The sequence below is a fragment of the Panicum virgatum genome, chromosome 7K (assembly GCF_016808335.1).
Source record: "Panicum virgatum strain AP13 chromosome 7K, P.virgatum_v5, whole genome shotgun sequence".
Lineage (NCBI taxonomy): Eukaryota > Viridiplantae > Streptophyta > Magnoliopsida > Poales > Poaceae > Panicum > Panicum virgatum.
Window position 1 is genome coordinate 25,456,655 of NC_053142.1, and position 12,759 is coordinate 25,469,413.

Consider the following 12,759-nt stretch of genomic DNA (forward strand, 5'->3'; position numbering starts at 1 on the left):
CATTAAGTACATATCAAGTAGCGTGCAAGATTAATTGTAAAGGTAAGTTTCAGCTTTGTGTGGTAGCATAACATGTAGATGAGCTGGTTGATCCTGAAGAAAGCTTCGACACACTTCCTACATGTAGTATATAGTGGCTATTGTGTGAACACAGAGGAAAAAAAAAGTACTTGCTCATTGACTGAAATGTGGACATGAATACTGACTATTGTGTGAACACGGAGAAAAAAATTATTCTTGCTCATTGACTGAAATGTGTGAACTTGAGAAAAATTCATTTTTTGGGCCGATGTCTTGTCAAGGTCCGATCTAAGTATGAACGCAACAAAAATTCAGTGTGTACATTTGGTACCAGTCCTCGTATGACTGGTTTTCATAATTCAATATTAAAATGTAGAATAAGTGCAAATGTGCAATTGAACTTACCAAACCTAGGAAGCTGCAATTCTGGTTTCTCTGTACAGGCTAAAGTAGCAGTAGAACTCTTTTTTTTCCTCTCTCTAGCTGCATATGAAAAGAAAAAGAAAGAAAAGGTAGATGAATTTTGGGCTCATACCTTGTGAAACAGCGAAATTGAGTGAAATCAAATCAATTTAGTACAGTACTTGAGAAAATCTATAACAAAGTAGAATAGTGAATCGGTTAAAAAGTATATGAGTTGATTGGAATGTTAACCAGTTCAGCAACTTCTGCAGGCTGCAGAAAGATTTTGAACAAATGAATATAAAGGCAACATATGCAGGAATGATTGGATCTAGAAGTTGCTGGAACAGATAAACACTCACTAACCTGGCAAACCATCGCAAGGAGTTTGTTAGCTTCTCCACAAGCAGATGCCATATGGTCCATTACCCCACAAGGAACTCCGACAACACGATTCTCAACCTGCATAATTGTTCACCAACGAACAGCTCATGAAGTTGCTGAAGTTATTACGGTTCTAAAATCGTTCCAGTATCTGCATTTAAAAGTCTGAGCAGTTAATACCTTGCTAAAAAGCAACTAAGTGAACACATGAGCTGGCTAAAATGGAAATCGAGAGCCTTGCCTCGGGGATTCCACTTGGGATTCTCAGCAGCGACAAGGTTGCCGTAGAGCTGCTTCCTTGAGGACTTGGGCGACGCCGACAACAGCTTCTTTCTCCATGAAGGTCCTGGTGCAGGACGACGCCGCGCCCTCCAGGAGGCGCCGCATCACACGGCGCGCCTTGGCCTCCGTGGATGCCCGCCCGGCGCCGCGGCCATCCTGCTCCTCCAAGATCTCCGCCAGGCTCCACCCGGCATACTCCATGACGAGGAACGCGCTCCCAGCGGTAAAGGAGGTAGAGGTAGAGTGGGGGACTGGGGGTGGGAGGAGAAGAGGCGGACGCGAACGCGGGCGAGGCCCGCCCGCCCGGCCGCGCGGCCGCGAGAGGGAGGAGGACGAGGAGGAGGAGGAGGAGGAGGAGAGGGGGCCGTCGCCGCCGGCGGGGTTCCCCGCCCGCTGCGCCACCGGGAGCCATAGCCAAGCTCCGCCCGCCGCGGCACCGGGAGCCGTGGCCGAGATCCGCCTGAAGCCGAGTTCCGCCCGCCGCGCCGCCGGAAGACGCGGCCGACCTCCACCTCGCCGCATGGACGGCGGCGGCGGCGCGGAACGCGAGGGGGGGGGCCGCGCCGCGCCGCTGGGAGACGCGGCCGAGGTCCGCGGGCTGCGGCGGCGGGAGCTACGGCGAAGCTCCGCGGCGCCGGGAGATGCGACTGATCCTCGCCGCGGCGGTGCGACACCCGGGCGGGGGGGGGGGGGGGGGGGGGTGGGGGCCGACGGTACCGCGACAAAATTGGGATTTCAAAAGTGGTGCGTTTGCCATCCCGCAAATGGGATTAGCTAGGCTGCCATTACCAAATATTCTCAGACATGCTGGAATGCTATTTGAGAAGATTTGAACTCAAATTTGAGGGTTTTTGGACCGGACTATTTTTTCTTTCCCGTTTTGCCCCTGGCCAACCAAACCTCCATGTTCCTGTCTCTCCCGTCGCCATCTCCTTCTCTAGGAAAAAAAAAAGCTCCCGATGCCGAGATCTGCCCGACGCCCTCCCTCCACGCCGGCCCCGACATCCTCCCCCGACGCTGGCCCTGACGTCCTCCCCCGGCGCCGCCCCCGACGCGGCTACCCAGGCGCTGGCCCCGACGTCCTCCCCCGGCGCCGCCCTCGACGCGGCTCCCCCGACAGCTAGACGCGCCGCCCCCGACGCCCTCCTCCATCCGTGCCTAAGAGCTGCTGGGCGCCGGGCCGGCTGCAGGGTGCCGCGCCGGGGCGGCGCGACGTGGGCGGGCAGGACGGCGTGGAGAGGCGGCGCGCGCGACATGGACGGGGTGGGGCAGGGCGGCGCGGAGAGACGGCGCGTCGCCCAGCCGTCGGGGAGCCGGGCACAGCTGCCTGTGGCGGCTAGGGTTGGAGAGGTTCTGGGAGGAGATGGCGACGGGCATTTGTGGATAAAGCTCCTATGGCCAGGGGCAAAACGGGAAAGAAATTATGGTCAGGTCCAAAAAACAATTAAATTTGAGTTCAAATCTTCTCAAATGGCATTCTAGCGTGTTGACACCGTTTGATAATGTCAGTCCAGCGAATCCCATTTGCGAGATGGCAAAATTCCAATTTTCTCCGATAGCACGGGGTGGAGGGGGGAAGAGTTTTTTTTTCAAGGTCGCGAGGTGTGGGGCAAGGGAACGGGCAGCGCAGCAGGAGAGAGAAGTTCGAGATTTTTTTCCACGCGGTTCCGACGAACTGAGACTTGATACCTGTATTACGTGGAGTGCGGGTTAGATTTCAACGAAATATAGGAGGTTAAATGTAAAAAGTCGCCGACAACGGCCCATCTCTAGCCGATGGATCCCGATCGGACGACCAAAATCAATTGAAGCGACGTAGACACCGTGGCCATCGCCGAAACTCAGCTCCTTTCATATATAGAAATTATGTGGAGTGCGGGTTAGATTTCAACGAAATATAGGGGGTTAAATGTAAAAAGTCGCCGGCAACGGCCCATCTCTAGCCGATGGATCGCGATCGGACGGCCGAAATCAATTGGAGCAACGTGGACGCCGTGGCCATCGCCAAAACTCAGCTCCTTTCATATATAGAAATTCTTTCTTCCTTGGGCCCATACGTCATCCTCACTCGTCTAACCTTTAATAGTGATTTAAGTGACGGAATGACTTGAATGGCACATAGGGGATATGGGAATTAGAATGATGGCATTGAAGGAAGCGTTGTATTTTCAATGGCACATAAGAGAGTGGTGTGTGTATATATTTCAATGGTATAGTTGGAATTTTCTCTATGACATAAACGGTGGCCGTGATACACATGTAGCTTGGCAGGTACATCGATATTGGTCAGGTCGCGATCGAGTCTTTAGTTGTGTACAGAGTACAGACAACACGGACTGAGAGAATCGTCGCATGAAGCCGACGTCAGACCCGGCAAGATTCACGAGGGTCTGGTAAAAGACAAACGAACTCGTGAGGTACGCGGGCATGCGTCAACGTACACGTACATCCCTGCCTTTTTGTTCGTATGCAATGGCGAGATGTATGGCGTGGGTACAAACTGTACAAGGGAGCGAGGCTGCCCCGTTTGTTTTGCTCTCTCTGCTTTTTATTTCGTCGTCTACTACTAATTAATGTTCTCAGGCTCTTCTGGGAGGAAAATATGTGCAAGAAGGGGTTTTTTTTTCTTAAGGAACATCTGCAAGAAGTTTTGCGTGAACCAAACCAGATAGCGACCTTTACACACTACTAAAAAATAATTTGTAGGAGCACCCTGTTTTTATTCTAAGAGCGGGTCAAAAAGTAACCCGCTTCTATAAAGAGAGCGAGGCTGCTGTAGCAGTTGACCCGTTCCTAAAAATAAATTTTTAGAAGCGATTGACGCCACCCGCCCCTAAATATAACGCCGCCCCTGAAAATGGGATGCCATATTCAGGATCACACAAAAACCGAGCAAATAGAATCACACAAAAACCCACCAAAATGCCCTGAGATCTGGCCAGATCCGCCCCCCAAATCACCGCAGCCAAATCTACCCGCCTCTCACCTTGTTACCGAAGCACCCTTCCTCTCCCTCCTCGGTGCGCGAGGCGAGCGAGCACGAGATCCCGCGCACCAAGAGGGTGGTGCTTCACCTCCAGCCAAGGAAAGTTCTAGTGGTGCTATTGAGCGGGCGAGGGGGGTGGGGTGGGGGAGGCTGGGTGCCGGCCGCCGGACGTGGGTGCGGGAAATGGAGCCAGGGTGCTCGGCCGCTGCGGTGGTCGAGGGGTGATTTGGGCACGTATCACCAGCTAATGGTTTTGAAACCAACCCAAAACCACACTAGACTATTTTATTATTAACACACTTTAGAAACCAACCAACTCCATCCACTTGCTATTCCACCCAAACCAACCCAAGCTACTTGCTCTTTTAAAAAACTATTGTCGGTCAAAACCCACCGGCGAGTAGCAACAGGCAACACGAAGAGCCGGGAGGTCACCGGGGCGCTGGCAGGCACTGCTTCCGCGGACAACGGCCCGCAATCCGGCACACGCCGAAGATTCCGGAGATTGTAAGGCGTGCCACCTGACCTATACCCGATCAGGAAGGTGCGAACGTGCTTGCAACAATTTGCCTGCATACACAAACACGTGAAAACGTAAGTTCGAGCCGTAGTCGGCTCCCCGGGACGACTCTTGCATCGGCTTTAAGGAACCGATCGAGTCCCGGTGTCAGATTAGATCTGCATCTATCCGGATATTGATGAATAAAGCAAATAACTATAAAAAAACTACTTCAATTAAATCTAGCTGATCTAATCCACGACGGTAAAAGTCTCACTGCTAGATTGGAACACCCTACACGTAATTGGGCCTAATGAGTGTAATAAATAACTAAACCTTAACCAGAATAGAGGCATAAGAACAAGCTAAAGCCGATTCCCGGATCAATTCCCTGTTAAGACTAAGGCAAAGCATCTAATATGTCACCGGATCATCCAACCCGTTTGCAAGGCCTAACCTAGCAGATATTACGCCAATTCTTAAGTATAAGAACAAACTGTAACAGATTAGATCTACTAGATGGAAAAGAAGTAGGGTGTTGTCTCCGTGCAACTAATTCTATGCAACAAGAATTAGCATAAGATTAAAATGTGGTTGCACAGAAACAATATGATATTCGTAGATGATAAGCAACAAAAGCATAATGAATCTACTAAAAGCCATGCTACGAACATCAAGATAACTAGTACTACTCGCCATAAAAAACGCTTCAGTACGAGTAATACTAAGGTAAAAGCAAGAACAACACTGCCCTGATCGCAAGAAGCGATCAGGGCAGCATGGCGCTTACTTGGACGAAACCCTAGAATTAGGGGTGGCGGTGCGCTGAGAGTTGTTGTTTGCAAAACGTGATGACGTTCTCCTCTTACGAATATCATAGGGTACATATTTATAGTCCGGAGATTTGGGAAACAATCTAAACTAATGTGTCCATATCAGACTCTATCTCTAACTCAATCTGAACTAAATCTAATGATACACGGCCCATAAGGCCCAAATGCTCACGCATGAACCGATTCGTAAGCCTTCTTCAATCTCTTCATTAAGCCCAACTCACTCGCGGCCCATAAATTAACCCTGGCGATAACACATGCCCCCTGATTTTGGCAATGATAATTCCAAAACCACTCTGTCGCTTCATCTTCCCGTTAATGCTCCTTAAAATACACTGCAACTACCAAGGAAGACGCAACGTCTCTGCAATTGGCTCCTCGTAGAACGTGAAACTGCCGATCCATCTCCCATTTTTTACTATTTAAACTCATCCCGAATCGGCTCTCTTCACGGCAAACTCATCTTCCTCCCAAAGCCAAGTAGCACAGAAAACCCCCACCTTCAGCAGCCATGGCGATTTCTTCCTCCTCCGGCTCCAACTCCATCGGCCATTCTTTCTCCCCTCCTTCTTCTCCTTCCTCTTCAGACCTGTCTGCCTCCTCCCTCGACTCCATTCCAGAGAGTCGAGAACCGACGCCGGAATACAATCCGACGGCGGCACACGAGGCGCTTGCTCCTCTGCATTGGGATGCAGAGGAGTTCGAGTTCGGGATCGTCTCTGAAGACGATGAGCCCGAGACCGAAGGAGAAGACCTCCGGATCCTGTTCCAGGAGGAGCCGGAGAGTACCAGTGACAACGGCTTCTCCTGGGATGGAGCCGATTCCTCCTCGGAAGAGGCGATCGGCTCCCCCTCCAGCGATGACGAGCCGATGGGCGGAAAGCCCTTCCGGTTCCTCGGGTCCTCCGAGGAGGACAGCGAGGAAGAGAGCGGCGGTGGTAGCGGCTGGAGCGACGACGCCGAGACCGACGGCGGCAGTAGCGCCTTCGACGGCGCCAGCGACGACGACGACGACAGCGACGATGGAGATGCGCCGGCTCGAAGCCCCAAGCGCCGTAGGTACTAGGTACCTACGAGTAGTAGGTGTAGGTAGTAGAGTAGAAGTAAGACTGTAAAGCCGAAGGATTCGTCCTTTGTCAAATCGGCTTCCTGCTTGTAAAAATCCAACCTTTAATGAAATTCCTCTTCATCTTGTTTGTTTGGATCTCACCCAAAAAGCCGATGGCATCGCATCAGGCTTTACTAACATCCAAGAGCCGACGGAATTCGAAATTAGAAGCAATCCGCATAAGAACAGAACACCACTTCCACTCTGAATCTGACTCGTAATAGACACTCCAAGTTCGAACGTAATTCGAGAACCCCGCTCCATAAATTCGAGCAAAACTCGCAAAATCATCCATAATTCGAATCAGAACCCGCAAAACAACCAAACCCTAAGTCAGCAGATCTGAACCATGGCGGATTCTGCAGCTCAGACAACGAATTCTGCAACCAATGATGCGGCAATCTACGGCCTGAAGGTAATATTCAGCCTACCCTTTTGACTTTTTTCAGCTTGTTGAGCCTCTAACAAATTAAACTCTGAAATATGACACCACATGTAAATTTCTGAATCTCTGAACTTCAGGTGCCAGACATCCTTCTGCCGCATCCTTCCAATCCCAAATCCTTTTGTTTTGGCCCACGAATTTATGAAAATCCCACAGATTTAATCTCTTGTGAAGCAAATAGGATCCCTTTCGTAAGTCAAAACATTGATTTGAACCTCTGGGCCGACTGCTTAAGAGCCTGGCCTAACCCTCCTGAGAGCTGGACTACATGGTATAGCAGAGTAACAAAAACTTATATGCTCTTGTGGCAGTAATTGAACATAGCCGATGCACTTAGCTTATCATTATCACCCCTTGACAAAGATGAGAACCTTCTGAAAACCATCGGCTATTTTTGGTCTGACGCTCTGAACTGTTTCCTCTTTGGCCACGGTACCATGACCCCTACTCTGCTAGATGTCACCATGATCACTGGCCTAGACATTGGATCCCCCAATCCTACTGCCCACAAAATGGCAGAAGTCCCCTTTAAACTTTCATCCAAGGCAAACTGCACAAACTGGGACACTTACACATAAAACAAAAGGTCCAGTGACTGAAAAGGAACACACAGTCTTTTAAAATCTTTGGTTAGAACATTTCATCTTCTGTGGTCCTTCCTTAGCTCCAACTAAGAATTACCTTCCTTTGGCCTACCACCTGGCCCATGGCAACCGCACCGGCCTAGGCAAACTTTTCCTTGGAGAAACATACAGATGTCTCCACCTGATGACAACCAACATGCTTAACCAAAAGAAACTCAAAACTGGAGGCCCTTGGTGGTTTATTCAGTTATGGGCACAACTTGATCCTGAATATGTAATCTCCGAGGAAGAGGTACTGAATCTGTGCACTTATCCTTTCTGAGTCCTCTATCCCTTTACTTGACTAATCCTGCTCACCCTGCTTACAGCAACAAGATGATCCAGAACCCGTGACCAGTAACGAGGAACCATTCCACTTTCTTCCAACTGCTCCTGATGTCCTCTTTTGCAAGGGATCACCATCAATGAAGAAAGTAATAATGGCTGCTCAGCCAGACTTACTCCAGTCGGCTTCTAAATGAAGACAAACCTCTGCAAGTGTTGCCCCCCGAGTCCCAACTAAGAAAAGAAAAATGATCACGAGGCGAGTCATCAAGAAATCAGCACAAGCTTCCCCGAGTCCATCAGAGTCTAACACCAACCAGGTGACTCATCTTTCTAAAACCTCTTCTTTATTGTGTATATATGTATTCTGGTTGACTGTAATCCTATTTCCAGGACGCAGCTAAGGACATCCTTAATACTAGCAGCCCAGTACAACACGAAGTCATCGTTCATGAAGCTGACACTGGAGCAACTGAAACTTCCAATGCTCTGACGGATGTGCATGACGAACAGGCTGATATAATCGAAGCCCCTGTTGTCACCTCCAAACTAACTGGATCGGCCGCACTTGAACCGATCATCACTTCTTGTTCAGAACAGGTAACGTTATGAGCCGATTCAAATCAGCTGATCACTCCATTAATGCACTTCGCTCCCAACTAATCTTCATCATATCGGTAGGGCTTCAATATTTCAGACCTGCTCTCCTTTGACCCAGCATCAATGGGTCTGAATGCACCGGATGCAGAAATGCAATCACCACAGTAGCCGATTACAATTACAAATCAGCTTCAGAATATCAAGCGTCTGCTCTCTGCTCCCATTACTGCTGTAGTTGGTGATTCCAGCGAAATAAAGAACATCTTCGAGCAAATAGAATCCCAACTCCCAGAGCCGCTGCAAATCAAGCTTTGGCCAGCCAGCAATCTTCCATTCTTCCGGGTAGAAGTGAATAGAGCACAACAAAGAATAGAAGCACGTCGTTCTCAAGTCTCTCTGAAAGCTGACATTGCTCAAAAGTGCAAGGCCCTCAACCAGAAGAAGGCAACTCTAGATATCAAAGCTGACGTGTCTGCCAACATGAACCGACTCGGTCTCCTGAAGAAAGAATTGGCAGAACTCGAAGAAAAGGTCCGCACCACCAAGAAACTCATTCAGGCCGAGGAAGCTTCTATTGCAAACTCCAAACAAGAAACCCAAGAAATAGCCGAGCAGATACAAGCAGAGTTTGTAGAGATAAGCACCTTGAGTCGGCAGATAGTAACAGGCGATGACAAGGATGACGAAGCAATCATCGCACGAGCAGACGCCGTCCGCACAGAAGCCATCCATGCCATAAAAGAATTCCTGAACTAATAGATAGGCTCAAGAAACATTTAGTATTGCATATTAACCTGAAACTTGTAACTGTTTAAAACATCTTAAGTCGATGGTCACACATCGGCTATCTCGCTTCTCATATATTATCTCTTTTCTTCTTCTTTTTTTACTGGCCAACTCAACGTGTTGGCCTTTTCTCTTTTTTTTTACTGGCCAACTCAACTTGTTGGCCTTTTTTTTTACTGGCTACTGGCCAACTCAACGTGTTGGCCTTTTTTTTTACTGGCCAACTCAACGTGTCGGCCTCTCATGGCCAACTCAATGTGTTGGCCTCTCATGATTCAGCCAGATGGATTTCATCTGCTTTTGTCATTCGCCCTTCCACATGCTCGGGAAATATTTCTTGAGGTGTTGGCCATTGACAGCCATAGGAAACTTGACACCATCCAACTCCTCAAGCATGTAGGCATTTCCAGGCAAAACCTGATCAACCTTGTACGGTCCGTGCCAAGTTGGAGACCACTTGCCATATTTTCTATCTTTGGTTCCCAATGGTAACACTGCCTCCCAAACTAGGTCTCCAACCTGGAATTCTTTCGGCCTGACCTTTTTGTTGTATGCACGAGCAACTTTAGCCTTGTTTTCCTTAATTTTCTCAAGTGACCAAAGTCTCAGCTCTGTAAGATCTTCCACGTTGTCACTCATCAAGGCCGCATATTCTTCAGTCGTCAGATCATTCTGGAACTCAACACGTCTTGATCCAGCCGTGATCTCCCATGGTAACACAGCGTCTTGACCGTAGACTAAATGGTACGGCGACGTCTTGATGGATCTATGACATGAAATACGATATGCCCACAAAGGTTCTGACAACACCTCATGCCAGCGCCTAGGATATTCATCGATCTTTCTTTTGATCAACTTGATAAGGCTCTGGTTGGATGCTTCAGCCTGTCCATTAGCCTGGGCATAATATGGAGATGATCTGATCAGCTTAATCCCCATGTCATCAGCGAATTTCCTAAATTCCTCTGATATAAAGTTTGATCCTCCATCAGTCGTAATGGTTTGAGGAATCCCGAACCTATGAATAATGTGCTCTTTGACGAAACTGATCACATCTCTAGATGCCACCGACCTCATGGGTACCGCCTCTACCCATTTTGTGAAATAATCTGTAACAGCTAACACCCATTGGTGGCCCTTGCTAGACGGTGGGTTAATCTGGCCGATCATATCCATGGCCCAACCCCTGAACGGCCATGGCTTAATAATAGGATTCATTACTGATGCCGGTACCATCTGAATCTTACCGAATTTCTGACATGCTTGACATCCCTTGTAATATTTGAAGCAGTCTTCAAGCATGGTAGGCTAGTACTATCCCGATCGCCTAATCAGTCATTTCATCTTGTGAGCCGATTGATGAGTACCACAGGCTCCTTCATGAATCTCATGCAAGAGCCGATTCGACTCTGCAGGTCCCAGACATTTAAGCAGCAGTCCTTCCAAAGTCCTGTAGAACATGTCGTCCCCAATCAGAACATACTTCATAGCTTTGAGTCTTATCCTTCTGGGTGCCCCCCGAGCCGAATCCTTCAAATAATTAAAGATATCGGCTCTGCAGTCTCCAGGTTCTAGAAACTGAACTTCCACATCGACCCCATCGGCTGTTTCCTTGTAACCGGAAGCCATCTGTGCCAAATCATTGGCTTCATTGTTCAGAGTTCTGCGTATCCAGTGCAAATTAATGTACCTGAATTGTGACATCAACTCACGGCATTTCATCCATATTGGGAAAAGAGCCTCGCTCTCACATTTATATTCTTCTGTGAGCTGTGAAATCACCAATTTCGAATCCCCAAATATTTCCACTGCCTCTACACCAGCTTCCAGGAGTAATTCCATCCCTCTGCGCACAACTTCATATTCTACTAAATTATTGGTGCATGGAGCAGTCATCCTGATGGAAAAAGAATAAGTCACCCCTCGAGGTGACACCAACAGAATTCCCACGCCGCATCCATCGTCGCATGCCGATCCGTCAAAAAACATGGCCCAGGCACGTATAAACAGTGCAGCTATATCGGTGCTGACCCTGTCTGCCACGAGATCCGCCAGTGCCTGTCCTTTGACTGCCTTCACAGGCTGATATCGGATATCGAACTCTGACAATGCAAACATCCACTTTCTGAGCCGGCCTTTCAGAACTGGAGCCGACAGCATATACTTTATGACATCCGATTTGCAGATGACAATCATTTCCGCCAAGAGCAAAATATGATGAAGCTTTGTGCATGTAAAGAATAAACAGAGGCAAAGCTTCTCGATCTCAAGGTACCTGGTCTCGGTGTCTAACATGCGCCTGCTGAGGTAGAAAACCACCCTCTCCTGGCCGTCGTGCTTCTGAATCAATACCGAAGCAATGGAAGTGTCACCCACGGACAGGTACACGTAGAAAGGCCTATCTTGCTGGGGTGGAACCAACACTGGAGGCCTCGATAGATATTCCTTGATTTCATCGAAAGCCATATGTTGCTCTGCCCCCCAGCGAAACTCAGCATCAGACTTGATTTTCACCAAACCCATGAATGGTTCGATGCGCCCAGACAGATTGGAGATAAATCGTCTGACAAAGTTGATTTTGCCCATGAGCTTCTACAAATCTTTCTTCATAGTAGGCGGTCTCATTGTCCTTACAGCTTCTTGACTTTTCAAGCCAATCTCGATTCCCCGCTCGTGCACCAAGAATCCTAAGAACTGACCGGCCGATACACCAAAGGCGCACTTCTTTGGGTTCATTCTAAGCCCAAACCTTCGAGTCCGCTCCAAGACTTGACGCAAATTTTCCAGATGTCCCCCAGCCGACGTGGACTTGACCACGACATCATCAATGTAGATCTCTACCAACTTGCCGATGAGATCATGAAAAATATAATTCATGGCACGTTGATACGTTGCACCGGCATTTTTCAATCCAAAGGTCATAACCAAGTACTCAAACAACCCGACCGCGCCTGGTACTCTGAACGCAGTTTTGTGTACATCCTCTGGGGCAATAAAAATATTGTTGTAGCCGGCATTACCATCCATAAAACTCATCATCTTATCACCAGCCGCTGCATTGATCAATGTTTCCGCAACAGGCATCGGATACTCATCTTTTGGCGTTGCTCTGTTGATGTCTCTGAAATCCACGCAGACTCACCATTGGCCATCTTTCTTTTGGACAGGGACCACGCTGGAAATCCACTCCGCATAATGACATGGCCTGATGAATCCTGCATCCAGCATCTTTTGCACCTCTTTCTTAACCTCCTCTAGGACTTCGGCCTTCATCTGCCGTGCTGGTTGCTGAAACGGCCGAAATCCTTTCTTAAGCGGGAGCCGATGCTCGACGATATTTCTATCCAGACCGGGCATCTCAGTATAATCCCATGCAAAACAGTCCCGGTACTCCTTCAACAGTGCTATCATTTGCCTTCGATCGCGGCTTATCCCTGGGACCGATAACGACTTCCTCCAAATCGTTAGCAAACGTAAACCCGTACCCTAACTTGCCGCCGTCTGA

At 48.7% G+C, this 12,759-nt stretch overlaps 1 protein-coding gene across 1 annotated transcript; it reads right to left on the reverse strand.

Annotated features, from left to right (window-relative positions):
- Positions 1 to 513: 513 nt before the first annotated feature.
- LOC120640047 (translation initiation factor IF-2-like) lies at positions 514 to 2,345 on the reverse strand. Its single transcript, XM_039915943.1, has 4 exons — positions 2,151 to 2,345; positions 1,049 to 1,702; positions 790 to 885; positions 514 to 696 (listed from the first exon to the last, which is right to left on the reverse strand). Exons 1-4 carry the CDS (start codon positions 2,343 to 2,345, stop codon positions 643 to 645), a joined length of 999 nt encoding a protein of 332 aa, XP_039771877.1. The 3' UTR covers positions 514 to 642.
- Between the last annotated feature and the right edge of the window lie 10,414 nt (positions 2,346 to 12,759).